Source organism: Dipodomys merriami, unplaced genomic scaffold (genome assembly GCF_024711535.1).
Source record: "Dipodomys merriami isolate MVZ:Mamm:240054 unplaced genomic scaffold, mDipMer1.0.p SCAF_35, whole genome shotgun sequence".
Lineage (NCBI taxonomy): Eukaryota > Metazoa > Chordata > Mammalia > Rodentia > Heteromyidae > Dipodomys > Dipodomys merriami.
This window is the reverse complement of record NW_027205048.1, coordinates 14,968,782-14,989,610: the sequence shown is the minus strand read 5'-3', so window position 1 is coordinate 14,989,610 and position 20,829 is coordinate 14,968,782. Positions and strand designations below refer to the sequence as shown.

The window sequence follows — 20,829 nt, the reverse complement described above, 5'->3', positions numbered from 1 at the left end:
CAGCTAGCTGTATTTTTTTTTTCAGTCATGGGCTTGGGCACTGTCCCTGAGCTCTTTTGCTTTAGGCTAGCACCCTACCACTTTGAGCCACAGCACCACTTTAGTTTATTGGAGGTAAGATTCTCACAGATTTTCCTACCCAGTCTTGTTTTTAACCCAAATCCTCAAATCTCAGCCTCCTAAGTAGTTAGAATTACAGGTGTGAGCCATTAGTGCCAGCCTATTTTTTTTTCTTTAACTGGTTAAAATAGAGAGTTCTTAAGAGAATTGATGGTTATAATTGTAGTTAAATCCATACATAGTTCTAAAATCTTTAGGAGAAATCCTAATGAGAAAAAAAGAAAACTTGAATTGGAAGCTCAATTTAAACTTCTGGCAGGAGAAACTTCTGATTGTTGGATAGCATCTCAGTGCATGCTTGTCCTGGCATGTCAAGCTAATGTTTTCTGGTTCTTGTCTAGGGTCTGGCCTGGCCTGGGCAGGGAAGAGTTACAAAGTAAATCCATAGTAAGGTATTTGTATTGCATACCATTGCGATTCAATTTTAATTGGAACAGTGGCTTTCAGAATGAAAGGTTTTGTGTCAGTAGTGGTACTTGAACTCAGGGTCTCCCTCTCACTTTTTTTTTTAAGGCATCAAGGCTGGCACTCTACCACTTCAACCAAATTTCTATTTCCAACTTTTTGCTGATTAATTAGAACTAAGAATCTCAGAGAGTTTTCTGCCTGACTGACTTCAAACAGTAGTCCTCAGATCTCAGCCTCCTGAAGAGGTGTGAGCTACCAGAATCTGGCTCAAAATGTCTTTCTTTTTTTTTTTTTTTTTTTTTTTGGTGCCAGTCCTGGGGCTTGAACTCCAGGTCTGGCACTGTTCCTGAGCTTTTGTGTTCAAGACTAGTTTTCCACCATTTGAGCCATACTTCATTTTCAGCTCTCTTTTTTGTGAGTTACTGGACATAAGAGTCACATAGACTTTCTTCCTGGGCTGGCTTCAAACCATGATCCTCAGACCTCACCTTTCTGAGTAGCTAGGATTACAAGTGTGAGCCACTGGTGCCCAGCTCAAATGAACTTTTAAAAACTCTACCTTCATAGTTATTTAAACCCCCCTGCTTCTAGCTTTGTCATATGTGAGTTCATAAAAGTTCTAGCCTGTTCTTTCTCCTGCCCTTACAATATCCATATGTGTGTGTCCAGTGCCTACGTTTATTAACCTGAGCCCTAGCAAATGCTAGCCCTAAAAAAGCTTATTGGAGCAGTCACTTAATCAGAGGAGAGTGCTTTTCTTCCTCCTGCCCCTTGAGGGAGCAGCCCCCAAGCTCTCCTCTAGCCACGTGAAACTGCGGTGAGGCAAGAGCATAGTGCAAGCACATTGTGAACTGTGTTTTGCCATTATGAGTTTTCTTCCTTTTTCATTTCCACTTGGCACATGTGAGGCATGGACTGCATTGCTTTTGTTCTGTTCTTATCAGTTGCTGGTGATTTGAGGGGAGACCACCTACCTGATCTGTGGGGGAGGCACCCCTGGGTAAACCTGCCCTTCTTCCGGCAGTCCTCTCTTCCTTGAGATAGAAATTGTCTTTTGTTAGCTTTTGGATCTCCCATGTTGATGTCTCCAGAAATAAGCTGGAGACTTTTGATCTAGCTAAACCAAGACAGTTAGCAAAAGCCACCTATAACCTCAGGTGAAAAGAAATACAGATTATCTTCCTTTACTTCTTAAACTGGCACAAGAAGAAGTAAAATGAAGGTTTCTTAAGTGCTACCCAGTAATAAAGCTGGGGATTTCTGAAGAGACTGTGGTATAGTGCTGGAAGGGCATCCACTGGCCTTCTCAGCTTCCCTTTATAAACTCCTGGTCCCTTTTGTCTTGGGATTAGGTGCCCACGTGACTAGTCGGAATACAATGCGCCTCTCCCAGCCTCTCCCAGCAGCTTTTCCTTTCACAGTGACCCAGATGTGAGGGGCTGTGGGAGAGGTCAGCCGGCCAGCCATCCTTTTCCAAACTGGCCAGGAGAAAGTTACAGCCAACCTGCCTTTAACAGCTTAGCCTAGTATTCCTGACTGCGTGACAGCAGCAAGGAGAGACAGTCGCTTGTTAGCAGAAAAACAGAGCATTTGCTGATCTCACATCCTTTCTCCATGTGTTTTCTAGCGTGGATTATTGACAGTCATGGAACACTGAAGAATGCTTGAATGCTGAAGTGGGCCAGCAAGGCAACGAGGGACAGATGACACTGGCTTGAGGAAGTAACTTGGTGCACCCTCAGAGTCTTCCATTGGGAGGTCCAGCTGTGTGTGCACAAGCACACACACCCAGGTGTCCTCCCCTGTCAGCAATGGGCTGTTGAAAGGAGAAACTTGATCCCTAACTGCCCTGTGGAGATGGAGGATGAAGAACTGGAGTGTCCAAACTCCTCCTCAGAAAAGCGCTATTTTCCCGAGTCCCTGGAATCCAGTGATGGGGATGAGGAGGTTGTTCTGGCCTGTGAGGACCTGGAAGTGAACCCTTTTGACGGACTACCATACTCATCACGCTATTACAAACTTCTCAAAGAAAGAGAAGACCTCCCAATATGGAAAGAAAAATACTCCTTTATGGAGAATCTGCTGCAAAATCAAATTGTGATTATTTCAGGAGATGCCAAATGTGGCAAGAGCTCTCAGGTGAGTAAAAAAAAGAATCCTTGTTTGTAGTTGTGGTCCTGGGGCTTGAACTCAGGGTCTGAGCATTGCTTGCTCAACGATATTGCTCTACCACATGAAGCCTCAGCTCCACTTCCCGTTTTTTTTTTTGGGGGGGGGGAGTTTCTTATGGAGGTTAATTGGATATGGGGGTCTCACAGACTTTGCTACCTGGGCTGCTTTGAACTATAATCCTCAGATATCAACCTCCTGAACAGCTAGGATTATAGGCATGAGCCACCAGTGTCTGGCTAGCTACAAAAACCTTTTGCTTTTTGTGTTACGATGCTTTTTATTACTTAGGTAATTTAACACAACACAGCTTAGGGTTCTATTTTTATTAATAATACCCAAATCAATTGACAGCTGAATAACACCTAATACTTACATGGATATTATGTTTAGTGAATCACAGAATTTCCTCTAGAATAATTTACTTCTGTATACATATTGTACCAAAAGATGTAATTGGTGCTATTTTCCCACCAGCAATTTGGGGATTAACCTTTATGTTTACACATCAGTGGTCTGGTAGTCAACATGTTAGATAGCTAATGAATACTTACTTCAAATTTGTTGTTGTATTTAGACTTTAGGATTTGACTCAAGTCAGATCTATGTCAGATCTATGTTTTAGTCTTTTTTTTTTATTTATTTTTTTTTGGGGGGTCCGGTCGTGGGGCTTAAACTCTGGGCCTCGGCGCTGTCCCTCAGCTCTTCAGCTAAAGGCTAGTGCTCTACCACTTGAGCCACAGCGCCACTTCCGGCTTTTTTCTTTTTTGCTTATGTGGTGCTGAGGAATCAAACCCAGGGCCTCAGGCATGCAAGGCAAGCGCTCTATCACTGAGCCATCTTCCCAGCCCCTATGTTTTAGTCTTAAGATGAAGATTCTTAAAATGTAAGAAATAAGGCTGGGAATGTAGCTTAGTTGTAGAGTGCTTGCCTAGCATGCATGAAGCCCTGGATTCTGTTCCTTAGTACCACTAAACAGGAAAAGCTAGAAGGGGCACTGTAGCTCAAGTGGTAGAGTACTAGCCTTGAGCAAAAGAAACAGTGATAGTGCCCAGGCTCTGAGTTCAAGCCCCAGGACTGGCAAAAAGAAAAAAAAAGAAAAAAAGAAAAAGATAAAAAATAGAGCAGACCAGCTCTGAAAGGACCTCATCATTTTCACATGGCACCCAGGGGATTTGATCACTTGTCTCATATTACATGATTTCCAAATTGGGACAAAAAAAGAATACTTTTCACTGTATACTGATCATTCCAAGTTGATTGTTATCTTTGGCACTTTCTTGTAATTTGAAGAAAGCGGAGGGAGGGCGGGACAGTGTTTTAATAATCTGATATCAAGGATTTGTCATGTTCTGTTACCTGTTCTGATGAGTTACTGCTATAATGATTGATTTTAGTTCACTTTAAGACTTAAATGAGTATGATTTTTCTGATTTATGTAGACAAAGTAGCAATTTAAAAAAAATTTCTGGATACATGTATACGTGTGTGTATATGTGTGTATGTGTGTTTATTTTTGTTTTTGTTTTAATGCTGGGGAAGCAAGCCTAAGAATTTGTAGAGGGTAAGCAATCCTCTGCCACTGAGCTATATCCCCAACTTTAAGTTTTTATTTTGTGATAATCCAGACTTTAAAAAAGTTGTAATAACAATACAGAGATTTATGTCCTTCACCTGGATTTCTTATGAAATATTTAACCACACTTGATTTTTTTGTCTTCTTCCCTATCCTTGTTCCACACTTATGAATACACATAATTCCACACCTTTTAAGAATAAATTGATGTTGCTGTATGTCATATATACCTATATTCCCAGCCTTTAGGAGACTGAGGCAGAAGGAATGTGAGTTTGAGACTAGCCTGGGCTACATATGTGAGAGAAACTGTCTTTTCTAACCAACTGTGTTGCTTAAAAGTTCCTGCTTTGGCCTGGTGCCTTGGCTTTTTGTTCAGGAAAACAAGAGCTGCTTTGGGATAAGGAAGGATCTTTGAAATGTAAGTTTTTTGTCTTAAACTGATTTCTTTTAAAGGTGGAATTAAGACACACTTCAGATTGTTAAAGAAATAGCTTGGGGGTTCCATGATATTTTGAGATTACTTGTATACTGTTAATCTTATTTCAAAGTCATATTATGTAAATATAGTTTACCCTATTCAAACTAGCCAGTCATGAGCAGGCTGTTAACCTGAGCTCAGCCAATTGGAATGGAGGAGTGGGGCCAGCTGTATTAGGGATAAATAGGGGAGCAGCCTGTCAGTGCTTTCTTGCCAGATTTTTGGCTGATGGCACACCCTTCTGCAGAAGTAGATTTTGCCTGGCAGAGACAGTTCTTTTTTTAATTTTTATTTTATTTATTTATTTTGTCAGTCATGGGGCTTCAACTGTGGGCCTGGGCACTGTCCCTCAGCTCTTTAGATCAAGGCTAGTGCTCTACCACTTGAGCCACAGCGCCACTTCCGGTTTTCTGAGTGATTCATTAGGAGATGAGTGTCATGGGGGGGGTGGGGGAGGATAGGATGGGAAGGGGAAACAAAGAGGAGGCTACAATGCTTGATAAGAAATGTACTCATTATCTTGCCCATGTAATTGTAACCCCTCTGTACAATATTTTCACAATAATAAAAAAATATTAAAAAAAAAAGTCTCATTGCCTTTCCTGCCCGGGCTGGCTTTGAACCACAATCCTCAGATCTCAGCCTCCTGAGTAGCTAGGATTACAGGCATGGTCCTCAGATCTCAGTCTCCGAGTAGCTAAGATCATAGGCATGAGGCACTGGTGCCTGGCAGTTCTTTATTTTTATGTGTATTGTTGTGATTCTAGGGGTTCTTGGAGAACAAACTTATAACACATGGCAAGACCCTGTCTCAAACACACACACACACACACACACACACACACACACACACACACACACACACACACACGAAAAACAAACATAGAGATAAAGAGATGGTTAGAATGATTACGTGATGTCTTTTGCACCATATATTTCAATGAATGTCAAAAACAGTGAAATGCTATATATATATATGTATATACATATATATATTTATGTATGTGTATATATATATAAAACATCAGATATTTTATATAATCATCAAAATAGGAAATGCAAATGTTGGTATCTTATTATCTAATATCTACCCAATTACATTTAATCAATCTTACATAATTTTGATAGAATAATTTTCTTGTTGGAAATCAGTCCAAGACTACATTATATTTCATTGTCACGGTAGCTTATTCCTGTAATCTCAGCTACTCAGAAAGCTGAGATCTGAGGATTGAGATTTGAAGCCAGCCTAGAGAAACAAATCTGTGTTTGATCTCCAGTTAGCCAGCAAAAAGCCATAAATATGTGTATGGCACTTGTGGTAGAGCATTAGCCTTGAGCACAAAACTCTGGGGCCACACCCAGGCCCAGAGTTCAAACCTGAAGACCAAAAAAAACCAAAAACAAACAAACAAAAAAAACCCACCTTCCCCTGCACAGCTCAGATATGAACTCTGACTGTTGAAGTAGGCTGTTGTCATACCCTGACCCGCCAGTGCTTCTGTGACTCCTTCAACTTTTAAATACTACATTGGTGGTAGCCAAATGGTGGTTTGTCTAATTCTGTCATGCCTTCTTCATTTATTATTTGGAATTCTTCTGTAAGGCTCAGCATTCTCTTCATTATTATTCATTTATTCAGCTATTCATATCCATGTAGACTCATTCTGTGAATTATAATTTTTAATAGCCCATTAATTTTGTTGTTTGAGTTGTCCTGGATGTGGCTAGTGGACCCCCTCAAACGATGTCTTTGTCCCTCTGTCTTGTCTGCATGAGTTTTGAGCTCTTTAGCTATTCTTCCAGGTTCATCCAGTGTGTTTCCTGTCCCAGTCATTTTTCTCAAGGATTCTTGTTTCTTTTAGCAGCAAATTGCATTTAGAACCAGGATGGCTGCAGTAGTTGTGCCCCTTGAATGAGGAACTATGTATGAGAGTACACCTACTTGCACACACTTGTCTGTCCATCTGTCTACATAGCTGTTTGTCTTTTTGTCTCTCTAGTATTTTATTTCCCTCTATCTTCCTCAATTTCTCTCTTTTTATTGTTTTCTACCTCCTCATATTTCTATTCATGTATCTCTCATGCTTCCTTTTCCCTGTTAGTAAATGTTCATCCTGATGCCTCCAACACCAGTCAGCACCACAGCACTCACTGCAGTCTTCTCTGTTTCCATATTTGTAAATTCTTTATGAGAAACATGGCTGTCTTGTTCAGAATATCCTTACTTACTAGGACTCTTAGTCATAGTTTCAAAATTGCTAACTCATACTGTTGTTGCTGTTGTTGTTTTCTTGTGCCTGTCCTAGGGCTTGAACTCAGGGCCTGGGCTCTGTCCCTAAGCTCTTTTGCTCAAGGCTAGTGTTCTACCACTCGAGCATTTTTGGTGGTTAATTAGAGATAAAAGTCTCATGGACTCTTTTGCTCAGGCTGACTTCCAACTATGATCCTCAGATCTCAGCCTCCTAAGTAGCTAGGATTCTAGTTATAAGCTACTAGTCTGGCTTCATACTAGATTTTTTTTGCTTGTCAGTTGTGGGGCTTGAACTCAGGGCCAGGGTGCTGTTCTTGAGCTCTTTCACTCCAGGATAGTGCTCTACCTCTTTGAGCCACAGCACCACTTCCAGTTCTTGAGTGGTTAGTTGGAGATAAGAATCTTACAGGGACTTTTCTGCCTGGGCTGGCTTTGAACCTTGATCCTCAGATCTCAGCCTTCTGAGTAGTTAGGATCACAGGTGTGAGCCACCAGTGCTCAGCAGCTTCATACCAGTTTGTGTATACACACACACACACACATACACAGAGACATATATACAAACACATATATTTGAGTTTTCTATAGGAATTTGTATTCTTTTAGAATTAGAATTAGAATTTATAATATATTAATGCTTAGCCATGGTTTCTGTTATTTTTATCATTAAGCCATTTTAGTGATTCATGCTTATTTTCTGTTTAAGGGGAAGGCAGTAAGTACCTTTAGTTTCAGAGAAGTCAATAATGTACTCAAGTGATGAGGGAAAAAACTGTTCATTGATTTCTTAATTCAGGAAACCATTTGATTTTTTAAAAATATTTGTCTCTTTCAAGAGTCTGTACTTTCTTGTTCCTCTGTTTTAAGCATTTCAAAGAAAAGCCAGTCGTCAGAGTGAATCCAAAGATCTTAAACCTCCTGTGTCTTTGGAACAGATGCTATGAAGGCTTTTTTGTGAGTGTCCTGGAAAGGAGGAGGGCACTTCCCCTCTATCTGAAGAGCCTTTTTCTATTTCATTTTTAGGGCAAGCTTACGAAAGAGTCAAAAGAAAGCAGAACATTTTTAGAACTGTACTTTGCCTTCTTTTCCTACCTAAATTTTTTCACAAATAGAGAGGCAGGGAGGGGTCAGAGCATGAAATAACTGAGATTTTCATGAAGAAGCAGGGTGTAGGCGTGGCTAGCATGGTAGAACACCTGCCTAGCAAGTGGGAGACCCTAAGCTTAAGCCCCAGCACCACCAGAGTTAAAAAGCACATATTCGATGGATGTTTGCCCCTGCCTCTTGCATGTTGGATAAGGAGGTATTCTTTTCTTTCATATTTCTCCCTACTTGTTCTGCTTTACTAAATACAATTTTTGCTGCTTTCCAGAAAAAGAAAAAGAAGAAAAATGAAAGAAGCAAATGGCATTGACTCCATTTCATTGGCCTAATAAACTTCACCACCATTTTCTTTCTCCTGATATATTTTACCTGTATTCACCCAAAGCCCAGACCTGTACATAGTGGCTATCCAGTGATGTGTGACATTTGTTCCAGGAAGGCCCCTCAGCGAGTGTTCTGACATGTCGGATCACACTGGGCAATACGGGCTTGGGCATAGACATTTTGTGGGAATCTGGAAGGATTCCTACCTTGGGTGAACTGGTGGCCCCTCGGATTCCTTTCAACTTGTAAATTGTGTGATTGTCCTGGCACTGAAATGCAGTTCATGATTGGGATCCTGGTGCTAGCCACAGGACTGCAAGTGCTAGGCATACTGAGAGAAGAAGGCAGAAGAGGAGTCTAGCCTTGTGGACAGATTAGTGTTTTAAGTGAAGGTCTGGGAGTCTCTGGGGCTAGGTTGTGTCTGACAGAATGTATTTGTCTCACAGAGGTCTTTTTTTACGTATGTATTATTTAACCATGTTATCATTAGATGAGAAACTCTCTGGCAGGGGATAGAAAGAAGAAGTCCAACATAGTTACTGTTCTTGCAGGCATACTTTGCCACTATGGCCGCAAGGTCATACCCAAAGTTTTCTGCTGTTGCTCCCTTGGTTTTGATCTGCAGCTTGACGAGGAGTCTTACAGAATATCTCTTCAACTGACCTGAGGACCCTGGACACTGAGTCCCCCAGAATCGAGCAGCCCTGCCTCTGTGCACACCACCTTACTTCTGAATACATTTAAGCTGCTGAGCTCCACCAGCACTGCAGCTGACAGGTTAGGTCTTGGCTACCCACCCATCTTACCATAGCAGCAGGTTGGCCTGAATCCTATGATTTCCTTGCAGGCAGGAGATAAGAGACCAATTTGCATGTTCTTATCACCTGTTCTAATGTGTCCCATCAAGCCCAGACCTTCTTTGGGCCAGAGGACAAGGCACACCTCACTGCTCAGACTTGAACATGTGGGCACATCTCAGTACATAAAGCTGCGTTTAGATGCAGACTGAAAAAAGATGTCCCATCAGAGTATATAAATTTGAGAGTTGTATGTTGCCAAAACTCCCAGACAAGTTGCTTTATAAGACTTTATAAAACTGTTAAAGGAGCAGTTCAGTTTTTTTTTTCATCATGCTGTGTAACTCTTGCTACATGTTAAGTGCCATTTAAGTCACAATGGCCTGGAATTTAGTTTCTCTGAAGACAGAACTGAGCCAAATGGAGTTTCCCACGCTTCCCTGGTTCCCACAGTGCCTGCTGGGCACCTGCTCACCCTATGTCCTGGTGGGGAAGATCTTCCAGAGAGAAGTGAGGCCTCTTCCACAGGTATTCCTGTGAGCAGGGGAGGGTGCTCCTGGGACAATGGAGAAGTTCCAGGTGAGGATAATCAGGATCAGAGCAGCAGCACTGATGCAGCATTTATCACAGAGCAGCCAAAGCTAGAGTTCCTTGGAAAGCTCCATGCTTAATGTCCCCTGAAATTATCAAATGTCCACATTTCCAGCCAGTGCTTTGAGTTTTCTGAAGAGTTGAAATCAGAACATTTTAGCTTGCCTAGAGTGATCCAGAGTACTCCAGTACAGAAAGTCTAACACAGGACACAGTCCCACGCAGCTTCTTCATCTCTTCAGAACCTCCCTGCTGTTAGAATCTGTGTATCATTGTTACATCTTGTCTAGTCAGAGCCACAACTGAGTGGGCTTTCTGTGAGTAGCTGTGATTTTTTTGCTCAGCTGTGAATGTGGCCTCTAAGCAAAATACATTATGCCCAGTCTTCCACTTCACGTTTTATTTGTTGTACAGAAGGACTGTGCTAGTTCTGTTTCCTTGTGGCCTCCATCGCTCCCTGAGAGCACCCACCCCATTTGCCTCTCAGGGTCCAGCCTCTTTTGAGGTCACTCTCAAGCTATCTCACCTGATGTCATCATTGATTAGGTGATCTTACCACTGGCTGCCATCTTGACTTCCCAAATGTTACCTCCTAGCCTGCTAACTCCTCCTTCCCCCCAAAAGAACACTGCTGTATCATTTCATTCATCCCTTTTGTTTCACTAATTTCTTGTTAGTTGTGGCATTAACTTCAGTATATTAAATTAGAAACCATGTAATATTTGTTTTTTTCTGATACAATTAGCTGTGAGTACTACTTATTCTTCCCCTGAAAGAAATGACCCTTGGTCTTGTTATGGTCTTGTTACTACTTCTCTCCCATGCATAGTCCTGAGCCCCAATTTTTCTCTCTCCCTTTTTTTAGTGTGTATGTGTGTGTGTGTGTTGGTACTGAACTCAGGGCCTGGGCACTGTCCCTTAACCTTTTCACTCAAGAGTGGTGTTCTGTAATTTGAGATAATTCTCCACTTTCAGCTTTTTCCTGGTAATTGGTGGTAAGAGTCTAATGACTTACCTGTCCTGACTGGCTCTGAAACTTGATCCTCAGATTTCAATCTCCTTAGTAGCTAGGATTACAGGAATGAGCACTAGTGCTCTGTTTTCTCCATGATGATGATGATAATGTTGATATTGATGTCGAAGTTCTTATCCACACAACCATCCATGCATCCAAATGCCTACTGTCCCTACCATGTCCATTGCTAATATTAGAAACAAATGTGAACCACATTTATGTGCTTATGAGCCTTCCTCCTTATTGGGGAGCTAAAATTTCAAAAGGTGATTTTAACAAAGCTTTGCATCTAAGTGCTATTCAAGTTCTTGGCCAGGAACCCTAAATGGTGAACTCAGACAGGAAGGAAATCAGGTTGCAGGTAAGGATTTGTCAAGAATAAGAACATCACTTACAGCCAGATGCTGGGCTCACTTCTATAATCATAGCTACTCAGGAGGCTGAGATCTGAGGATTGCCATTCAAAGCCAGCCCAGGCAGGAAAGTCCCTGTGAGACTCTTATGTCCAATTAACCACTCCAAAACAAAAAACAGAAAACTAGAAATGGAGCTGAGGCTCAAACTGGTATAGTGCTAGCCTTGAGCAAAAGAGCTCAGGGACAGCACCCAGGTCCTGAGTTGAAGCCCCACAACCAGAAAAAAAGAAAAGAAAAGAACATTACTTGTCAGAGAATGAGGGAGACAAAGTTTTATGTGAATTCCTAGTTAGGTTAGAATTCAAGGTAGACTATAGAGGATAATAGAATTTTTTTTGGTAGGGGGGGGTCCGGTCGTGGGGCCTGAACTCTGGGCCTGGGCGCTGTCCCTCAGCTCTTCAGCTCAAGGCTAGCTCTCTACCACTTGAGCCACAGCGCCACTTCCGGCTTTTTTCTTTTTGCTTATGTGGTGCTGAGGAATCAAACCCAGGGCCTCAGGCATGCAAGGCAAGCGCTCTACCACTGAGCCACCTTCCCAGCCCGGTAATAGAATTTTTAAACATTTCTGGAAAGTATATGAAATCATTCTGTGCACTTAGCATATAGTTATTGAGCACTGGAGTAATTTGGTGACCCAGAAGATGGGCCTCCTCTCTGTCAGAGGCCACAGCCCAGTTCAGGGTATGAGGAGTCATGGCTTTGGGCACTGACACGCCCGCGCCCCCCCCCCCCCCCGGGGAGCCCACCGATGCCCAGAAGTGAGTTGGAGGGGGTTACACCAAGCCTTGGAGAAAGCACCGGGGACCTGAAACTCGAAGGGCAGTTGTTGTGCCCTAAATACACTTATTTTACAAGTAAGGAAGCAAAAGTAGAGAAGTCGTGACCCTGACTGGGGTCCTGTAGGTACTTAATTATCCCTAGGTCATGCCTCAATTCTGGATTTCCCAACTACAGCATCCTACAATTTCTTCCTTTTACAAAATAAAGCAAGCATTAAGATAGGCCTATCTTAACCTTAATGGAATAAATACATTTGTACTTTTTAATCACTGCAGATATGCAGCCACAGCAGCAAATCATTTTGGAATTATTAGTGCTATCAAATTATAGTGAGATTAAAAACCCAAGATTAAAATCTATTTACACGATGAGTCTAGTAAATAGCAGACCTCAAGACAATTAAAACTGTTACAAGGTTTCAGTACCTCAGATCTATTTTAAAACTCTTGAAATTATTTTTAATGGATGTATCAAAGCTTAATTAGTAAACAGTGTCACAGAAATGAATTTAGTATATTCTCCTAATACATAAATTAACTTGATAAAAATCAGCCAATACATAACATGTTAGATAAAAGGATTTTTCAAATAAAATAGCTGAAGAGCAGGGGTGCTTGCAATCAGTTCTTTCCAAATCCACATGAGTTGGTTGATTATCTGACTCACTTTATTTTTAGGTAATAAATTGCCAGGATATTTTAGCTTCTATTGCCAGAGAAAAGTTAAATAGACTTATGTGGTTATTTGTTATGAGCATGTAAATTTAAATGTAAATGCTTTAATTTTGAGTCATTTTTCATTTAAGTGATATTTAATATATACACTACTTACACTACTTATAATAGCTGATACAAGAAGCTGTTTTAATTGTGATCTGTGAATATATTAGTCTTTGAAAATTTTTAAATACTTTTTTTTTTTTGCTGAGCCCTGCTTGCTCCTGCTGTAATCATAGCTACTCAGGAGGCTGAGATCTGAGGATCACGGCTCGAAGCCAGCCCAGGCAGGAAAGTCCCTGTGAGATTCTTCAATTAACCACTCACCAAAAAAAAAAAAAAAGAAAGTGGACCTGTGGCTCAAAGTGGTAGAGCACTAAGTCTTGAGCAAAAGAGCTCAGGGACAGCACCCAGGCCCTGAATACAAGCCCATGATTGACAAAAACAAAGAAAAACATGATTTTTTTTCATTTTCATTTTTATTCTACCTTTTAATCTGTGAGTTAGATATGGTTTTACAGTTTCCCTTTTAAAACATATGTCTTTTTGGGGCTGGGAAGGTGGCTCAGTGGTAGAGCGCTTGCCTTGCATGCCTGAGGCCCTGGGTTCGATTCCTCAGCACCATATAAGCAAAAAGAAAAAAGCCGGAAGTGGCGCTGTGGTTCAAGTGGTAGAATGCTAGCCTTGAGCTGAAGAGCTGAGGGACAGCGCCCAGGCCCAGAGTTCAGGCCCCACGACCGGACCCAAAAAAAAACAAAAAAACAAAAACATATGTCTTTTTTGTGCTGGTACTAAGGCTTGAACTCTGTTCCTGGGGACTATTCCTTGCCTTTTCTTTTTTTTCTCAAGGCTGCAATCTTATCACTTGAGCCACAGTCCACTTGTGACTTTTTGAGTGACTAATTAGAAATAGTAGTCTCACAGACTTCGTTCCTGGCTTCAAATTTTCCTGCCCAGGCTGGCTTTTGAACACTGATTCTCAGATCTCTGTTCCCACCCTTGAATAGCTAGGATTACAGATGTGAGCCACTGGTGCCTTACATATATCCTTATATTTTTAAATTTTGAGTAGTAATAGCAGCACATAATTCAGATTGCTCAGAGTATCACTCTATGAGATTTAATTCAGTCCACTGATGATTCATGGATAGGAGAAAAGTCCTTTAGGACGTGAACCCTGGATAGAGGCAAGGCTCAGATGGGAGTAAAATGGCTGCAGGAGATCATGAAGCCCTAAGTTCAGGCTCTAGTACCAGCACAAGAAGAAAAAAGAATGAAAAGTAAAAATAAAATTGAAAAAAGTAAAGTGAATCCTGCAACCAGAAAGAACGAGCCCCTTGGTTGTTTTGTGTTTTCAGTTTGTCTGTCGTCGTTTGTCCTTCCTAGTGAGCACTGATCCTGTCATTGTTGCCTATTAAAGGTTCCTCAGTGGTGTGCTGAATATTGCCTTTCCATCCACTACCAACACGGGAGCGTGATCTGCACCCAGGTCCACAAGCAGACGGCAGTTCAGCTCGCCCTGCGAGTGGCGGACGAGATGGATGTTAACATTGGACACGAAGTGGGCTACATGATCCCCTTTGAAAACTGCTGTACCAGTGAGACCATCCTGAGGTTGGTTTGGAAGGCTTCTTTGCTCCCCTCTGACTCTTGGCTTGGGTTCTAATAGTCCTAGAAGAGGCATTTTCTTGCCATCTATTAAGTCACGCATCTGTGTTCTCATAAATGTGGTCTCCAGCCTGACATATAACAGTTGTCTCCCACACTGACCTCCTCAGAAACCTTTTATCTCAATACCTTCCATGTCTTCCCAGAATCCTCAGGCAAAAACTCCAACCCATTATCTTGGCCTGCAGAGAGAGACCCACCACCTTATTGTAAAGTTCTGCCTCCTGCTGGGTCCACATCACTGCCCAGCCACGGGGGCACCTGTGGCTCTGTGTGTGCCCGTGTCTACACACCTGTGCACCTTTATCTCTGTAGTTTTCTGTGTTTGGAAGGCCCACGCCTCTTCTGGGCCTGACAGCCCTCCCCTCCCTCCATCACATGAAGAATGCCCCTTCTCCCATTCGTGTGTATGGAAATCCTCCGCTGGGCATTGTGAGACCTGCCTCAGCCTCCACTGTGTCCACTCAGGTCTGTGTTTTCCCACTGTACTTCTCAGCCATCTCTGTGGCTACTGTAAGTTGCTGTATCTCCTTTTGGGGGTCCAGCTTCATTATGAAATTTCCTTTGAACAAGAAACAAAGCCGGGCACCAGTGGCTCATGCCTGTTATCCTAGCTACTCAGGAGGCTGAGATCTGAGGATCAAAGCCAGCCCAGGGAAGGAAAGGGTGAGACTCTTATCTCCAATGAACCACCAGAAAACTGGAAGTTGCACTGTGACTCAAGTGGTAGAAAACACTCGCCTTGAGTTCGAGAGCTCAAGAGCTGAAGAGATAGGACGTGGCATCCAACACCAATGGGCAAAGAGCCCCTGAATTCATTCCTTAACTTGGTTTTTACTCCTAAATGTTTACATCTTAAAGTCATCATTTTAATTAAGTGGTGACTATAACAGTGCCCAGGCCCAGAGTTCAAGCCCCATGACTGACAAAAAAAAAAAAAAAAAAAAGAAAGAAAAAGGAAAAGAGCTTGATTCAAAGAAGACAAGAAAAAAGAAAAATGCAAAAAGGATTCAGGAAACTTGGAAAGTTACTACTCTGGGCCAATGTTTCTCAAGCAGTGTCCTATCACTGACAGTCAGGGTCTGCCTGACATCTTAAGGAAGTGGCCACAGTTGCTGGCAGCCAGATGTGATCTGCCCATGGGATTCCCCTGCCCCCACCACTGCCCACCCCTGCAGAAGCTGAGGACCCCAGCACACCTGGCCTCCGGAGTATCTGCACATCATTCATCCGTTTGTGTGGCATGTTCCAGAGGAGCAGGGCAGGGGTAGCTTTCCGTACACCCATACCCCAGCATCTAAAGCAGGTGCACAGTAACTGGTGGTGAAGGGCGTGTTGCTCAGCCCCACTGGCTGCTGCAGACTCGGGCCCAGCTCAGAGCCCATTCAGAAAGCCCACATAACTCATGTGGTTTGAACCAAGTTGGTCTCCCTATGTTTATCTTCAGAAATAGGAGATATTTTTCTTCAAGCCAGTGTTGGATCACAGGGAATCTATAAATCAACCACACTCCTACTTGAATCTATCCAGGACATACTGCCTTTGTAATATATCTAGTTAGTATGTATTTACAAATGACCTCTTCAGTAAGTGCTACGTGAGTGACACAAGAGAAATGCCCAATCCTCCCTTCCTGTTTGACACTTACAGGCTAATGCAGGACTGGTTAGACAGGACATGTCCTACACCACCACCAGGCAAAGGGCCCCTGAATTTATTCTTTAACTTGGTTTTTACTCTGAAATGTTTACATTTTAAAGCCATAGTTTTAATTAAGTGATGACTATGACTAAGCTCTCAAGTCACTCTTTGTATTTTATTTATTTATTTTGTTGGTTGTAGGGTTTGAACTCAGGGCTTAATTGCTGTTCCTGAGCTCTTTTGCTCAAGGCTAGTACTCTACTTGTGATTTTTTTTTTTTGGTGGTTAATTGGAGATAAGAATCTCATGGACTTTCCTGCCCAGGCTGGCATCAAATCATGCAAGCCTCAGATCTCAGCCTTTTGAGTAGATAGGAATACAGACATGAGCCACTGTGCCTGACAATAGATGGTTTTTGTTGTTGTTGTTTGTCAGTTGTGGGGCTTGAACTCAAGGCCTGGGCGCTGTCCCTGAACTCTTTTTGCTCAAAGCTAGTGCTCTGCTACTTTGAGCCACAGCTCCACTTCCACTGCTTGTGTTTTTATATCTTTAGTGCCAGGCAGGCTTTGGAAATCCTTGGAAAAGACTCTTAGATATAGTTTTCTTTTTCATTATCTTTGTACAAAGGAGTTGCCATTTAATCAGGCAATTTATGAATAAAATATTTTTTGACCAACAGTATCTTTCAACATTGTCACCTATTTCTTCCCTACCCAGTCCTTCCCTCAATCTTAATTTTATAGGATATAAAATTGGATTCTTCTTTTCTCCTCTTCATTTGTTTACTCCTTTCCCCCTGGCCCCAGCCCACCCTTTTTGAGTATTCACTTCCTGCTGTTTATTTTGCTGAACTTTGACTTTGCCTTTCTGTGAAATTATGCTATTTGAGTAGAATCAGGTGTGTGTGTGTGTGTGTGTGTGTGTGTGTGTGTGTGTGTGTGTGTGTGTGTGTGTGTGTGTGTGTGTGTGTGTGTGTGTGTGTGTGTGTGTGTGTGTGTGTGTGTGTGTGTGTGTGTGTGTGTGTGTGTGTGTGTGTGTGTGTGTGTGTGTGTGTGTGTGTGTGCGTGCCCTATGAAGATAGCTCAGTTTACTAATGACACATGAGGAGGCCAGGATATCACTTAACTTTTTTTTTTTTTTTGGGTCCGGTCATGGGGCCTGAATTCTGGGCCTGGGCGCTGTCCCTCAGCTCTTCAGCTCAAGGCTAGAGCTCTACCACTTGAGCCACAGCGCCACTTCTGGCTTTTTTCTTTTTGCTTACGTGGTGCTGAGGAATCGAACCCAGGGCCTCAGGCATGAAAGGCAAGCGCTCTACCACTGAGCCAACTTCCCAGCCCTCACTTAACTTTTAAACTTGGTCACATGGTGAAATTGTCTTACATGGGGTGATTCTGTAGTAAGAAGCCCAGGCATTCAATTCTGACAGTCACGGGACTATGTCTTATAGAAAGGACTGTCTGAGTAGGAGCAAGTGCCTTCATGCACCGTAGGGCTGCAGCATACAGGCAAAGAGGATGGGAGATGGTGTCCAGCTTTGTCTCCTGCAGGCAGCTGCCTTGTCTTTCATGGCGTCTGTGTTTTGGGAGGGGATGTGATTTTTTTTTCCTTTTTGTTTTTGTTTTGTCATAGGCGCTTTAACCTGGGCCCTGGGCACTGTCCCTGAGCAATTTTGCACAAAATAGTTCTCTACCACTTTGAGCCACAGCACCACTTCCAGCCTCTGTGTTTTGACTTTTTATGTCTGTTGTTGAGACATTGGGCCTTCTTTTCTACTGTGACATTTCCCCAAACCAGTAGTCAGAGACACGCTATTGCGTTGTGAGCAGATAGGATTAGAGAAAATAGTACTGGTGCTCTAAAGAGGAGGCCAAGTATTCACTTGAACTCACCTGGTTTTATAGACACAGAGTGAGTGCTTTCACCACCACTATGAACTTACACATGTCACCTACCTTTTCTCGGGCCCCAGGTTTCCTTATTTGTGAATCTGGGTGTTATAAGAACTAAGGAGTGACTATATGCCACCAAAATACAGTTGGTATAGGTGATAGCTGTTTGTATGATAATTAAATTTGTACCTATAACTATTGTTAGAACCAAATTCATTTTCTTTGAGAGGACTGCTAGTTATAATTTTGAATAATATCTCAGATTGAATAATTATTTAAATCAGAGGATTTTTTTAATGAAATTGGGGGTTGAACAACCTAAGGGCCTACAAATGATAGGCAAGTACTGAACCATTGAGCTATATCTGTAAACCCTAAGTCAAAGGACAACTTAATGTTGATTACCAATTATAAAAAGCAGGTCTAGCCAGGGGTGGCTCATGTCTGTAATTCTAGCTATTCAGGAGGCTGAGATCTGAGGATCACAGTTCAGAGCCATATGGCATAGAAAAGTCCATAAGGCTCTTATCTCCAGTTAGCTACCAGAAGGCTGGAAGTGGCACTGTGGCTCAAAGTGGTAGAGCACTAGGTTTGAGCACAAAAGCATAGGGACAGTACCCAGGCCCTGAGTTCAAGCCCTGCAACCAAAAAAAAAAAGTCTATATTCAATATTCCCTTTTTCATTTTCTTTATAACTCCTTAGTAGCTAATCTATCAAACATATAATAGGCATTTAGTGAAGCTATCTTTAGCTGGATGTGGTGACATACTTCTATAATCCCAGTATTTGGTCAACTAAGGCAGGAGGATCTGGACATTAAGGCCACTGCATAGCAACAAAACAAAACAGCAAGGAACTCTCTTTATGCCTGCTACCTCTTCTTCCTCCTCCTTTTTTGAAGCTAAATATGACAATATAGTTATTCCTTAAACTTTTTTCTGGTCTTTTTTACAAATACCAGATTCCTAAATATTATATACCTAAAATCTTCTTGGACCACATACGTACATATCAAGATATCTTAGGCTAAGATATAGCTCAGTGGTCCTACAAGTTCTAATACTTAAATGTGTGTGTCTGAATCTTTTTTCTTGTAGAAGTAATAAAGGTTTTAAATACCTTTTCAGTTCTCAGAAATGAAAAGATTTCTAATTTTCATGAAGTCAAACTCTATATATAAAATTGCAGAAAAAAGTTAGTAAGACTTTAAAATGTTGTATTATATCATTGGCTTTTATAAGTGTTAGAAGAATTTAAAGCATTACCTGAAACTTTGGCATCATGTGAAAATACTATTTGCATAGTTTTGGTAATCCTGCTTTTTAAGGCATTGTCAACATAAAGGTGAGAAACATCCTGGTGCAGTGAGGTTTAGAAGTGAGCCTCTGTGATGCCTGTAGCTTCCTGTAATCATCAGGAAGGCTCAGGCCTGGCCTGCGGAGTCTAGCCGAGGGTTGTGGTGGTGGTGGTTGTTTATTTGTTTTTGGTGCCTGTCTTGGGCTTGAACTCTGAAGCTGGGCACTGTCCTTGAGGTGTTTTGCTCAAAGCTAGCTCTCTACCACTTGAGCCACAGCTCCACTTCTGCTTTTTTGATGGTTAATTGTAGATAAGAGTCTCATGGTCTTTCTTGCCTGGATTGGCTTTGAACCATGGTCTCGGATCTCAGCCTCCTGAGTAGATAGGATTACAGGTGTGAGCCACTGGTGCCTACCTCTAGCAGAGTTTTAAATAGGTCACTGTTTTCTCTTTTTAAAATTAAGCCTGGATAGATTTATGTAACTCATTTCCTTCTGTGCTTTATAGTGCATACTGCTTCCTATAAAGTCAATATGGAAAAGGAACAGCAATTGAATTTCTGACATAGAAGAAGCATAGATGCAGACAGTTTTGAAATGAAGGAATAATAACTAACATCATTATATTTTACTAATTAAACCTTACCAAAAATGATGGATCTATTTATTTGCATCTCGCACAAAATTCAGTATTGTTATAGTAAAGTAGTTCCTTCTTGAGGTTGGAGAAAAGGGAATCCACAATTTGCTGCTACGCATCTGGTAAAACATGGAGAAAAACATGTAAGAAAAGGATGGCAGGGCTGGGAAGGTGGCTTAGTGGTAGAGCGCTTGCCTTGCATGCATGAGACCCTGGGTTCGATTCCCCAGCACCACGTAAGCAAAAAGAAAAAAAGCCAGAAGTGGCGCTGTGGCTCAAGTGGTAGAGCGCTAGCCTTGAGCTGAAGAGCTGAGGGACAGTGCCCATGCCCAGAGTTCAGGCCCCATGACCGGACCCTCCCCCCCCCAAAAAAAAGAAAAAAGAAAAGGATGGCAGACGAGCAAATCCTCTGGTGTCATAAAATGACAGAAAGAGCAGGTACCTTACCATCGAATGGCATTGAGGCGGTTGATGCTCAGCCTTGGCTTGTGACCAAGCCCTGGCTTGGTGACCCTTGATAGGACACCTGCAAGCCTCAGATACTTCATTTGTAAATCTGAGTTGGCAGTGCTGCCTACCTTCAAGATGTAAGTAAACGAGAAACGTACGTGCTGCCACCAGTGCCTGACACACACCACGAGATACAAAGAATTTGCTTCCATTCTTTTTTTTTTTTTTTTGAAGCTGGATTAAGAACTGTCTGGGTTCTTGAGACCAGCCTGGGTCTGGTGATTTGCCAGGAGGATTTGTTCGTAGAGTCCAAAATATAGTTTGCTCACAGCTAAGATGCACTGCAGTGAGAGTAGACAAAGGGAAACCGACGACGTGAAGCTCAGGGGAAGCCTCCAGCTCGTGAGAGATTGCGTGCCCAAGGTGCTGACAGGGGTGGTGTCATGATCACATGAACACGTTCTGCCTCGTACGTCTCCAAGTTCCACACACCT

General features: G+C 42.2%; 1 protein-coding gene across 2 annotated transcripts in view; it reads left to right on the top strand.

The window, feature by feature from the left end:
* The window catches only part of LOC138803978 (putative pre-mRNA-splicing factor ATP-dependent RNA helicase DHX32), a 58,116-nt gene that overhangs the window by 17,019 nt on the left and 20,268 nt on the right, over nt 1–20,829 (top strand). For both annotated transcript variants that reach the window (XM_069988282.1, XM_069988281.1), the window contains exons 2-3: nt 2,156–2,667; nt 14,172–14,365. In XM_069988282.1, coding sequence (XP_069844383.1) covers nt 2,386–2,667; nt 14,172–14,365 — 476 coding nt within the window. In that variant the 5' untranslated portion in view covers nt 2,156–2,385. The remainder of the gene's footprint in view (nt 1–2,155; nt 2,668–14,171; nt 14,366–20,829) is intronic.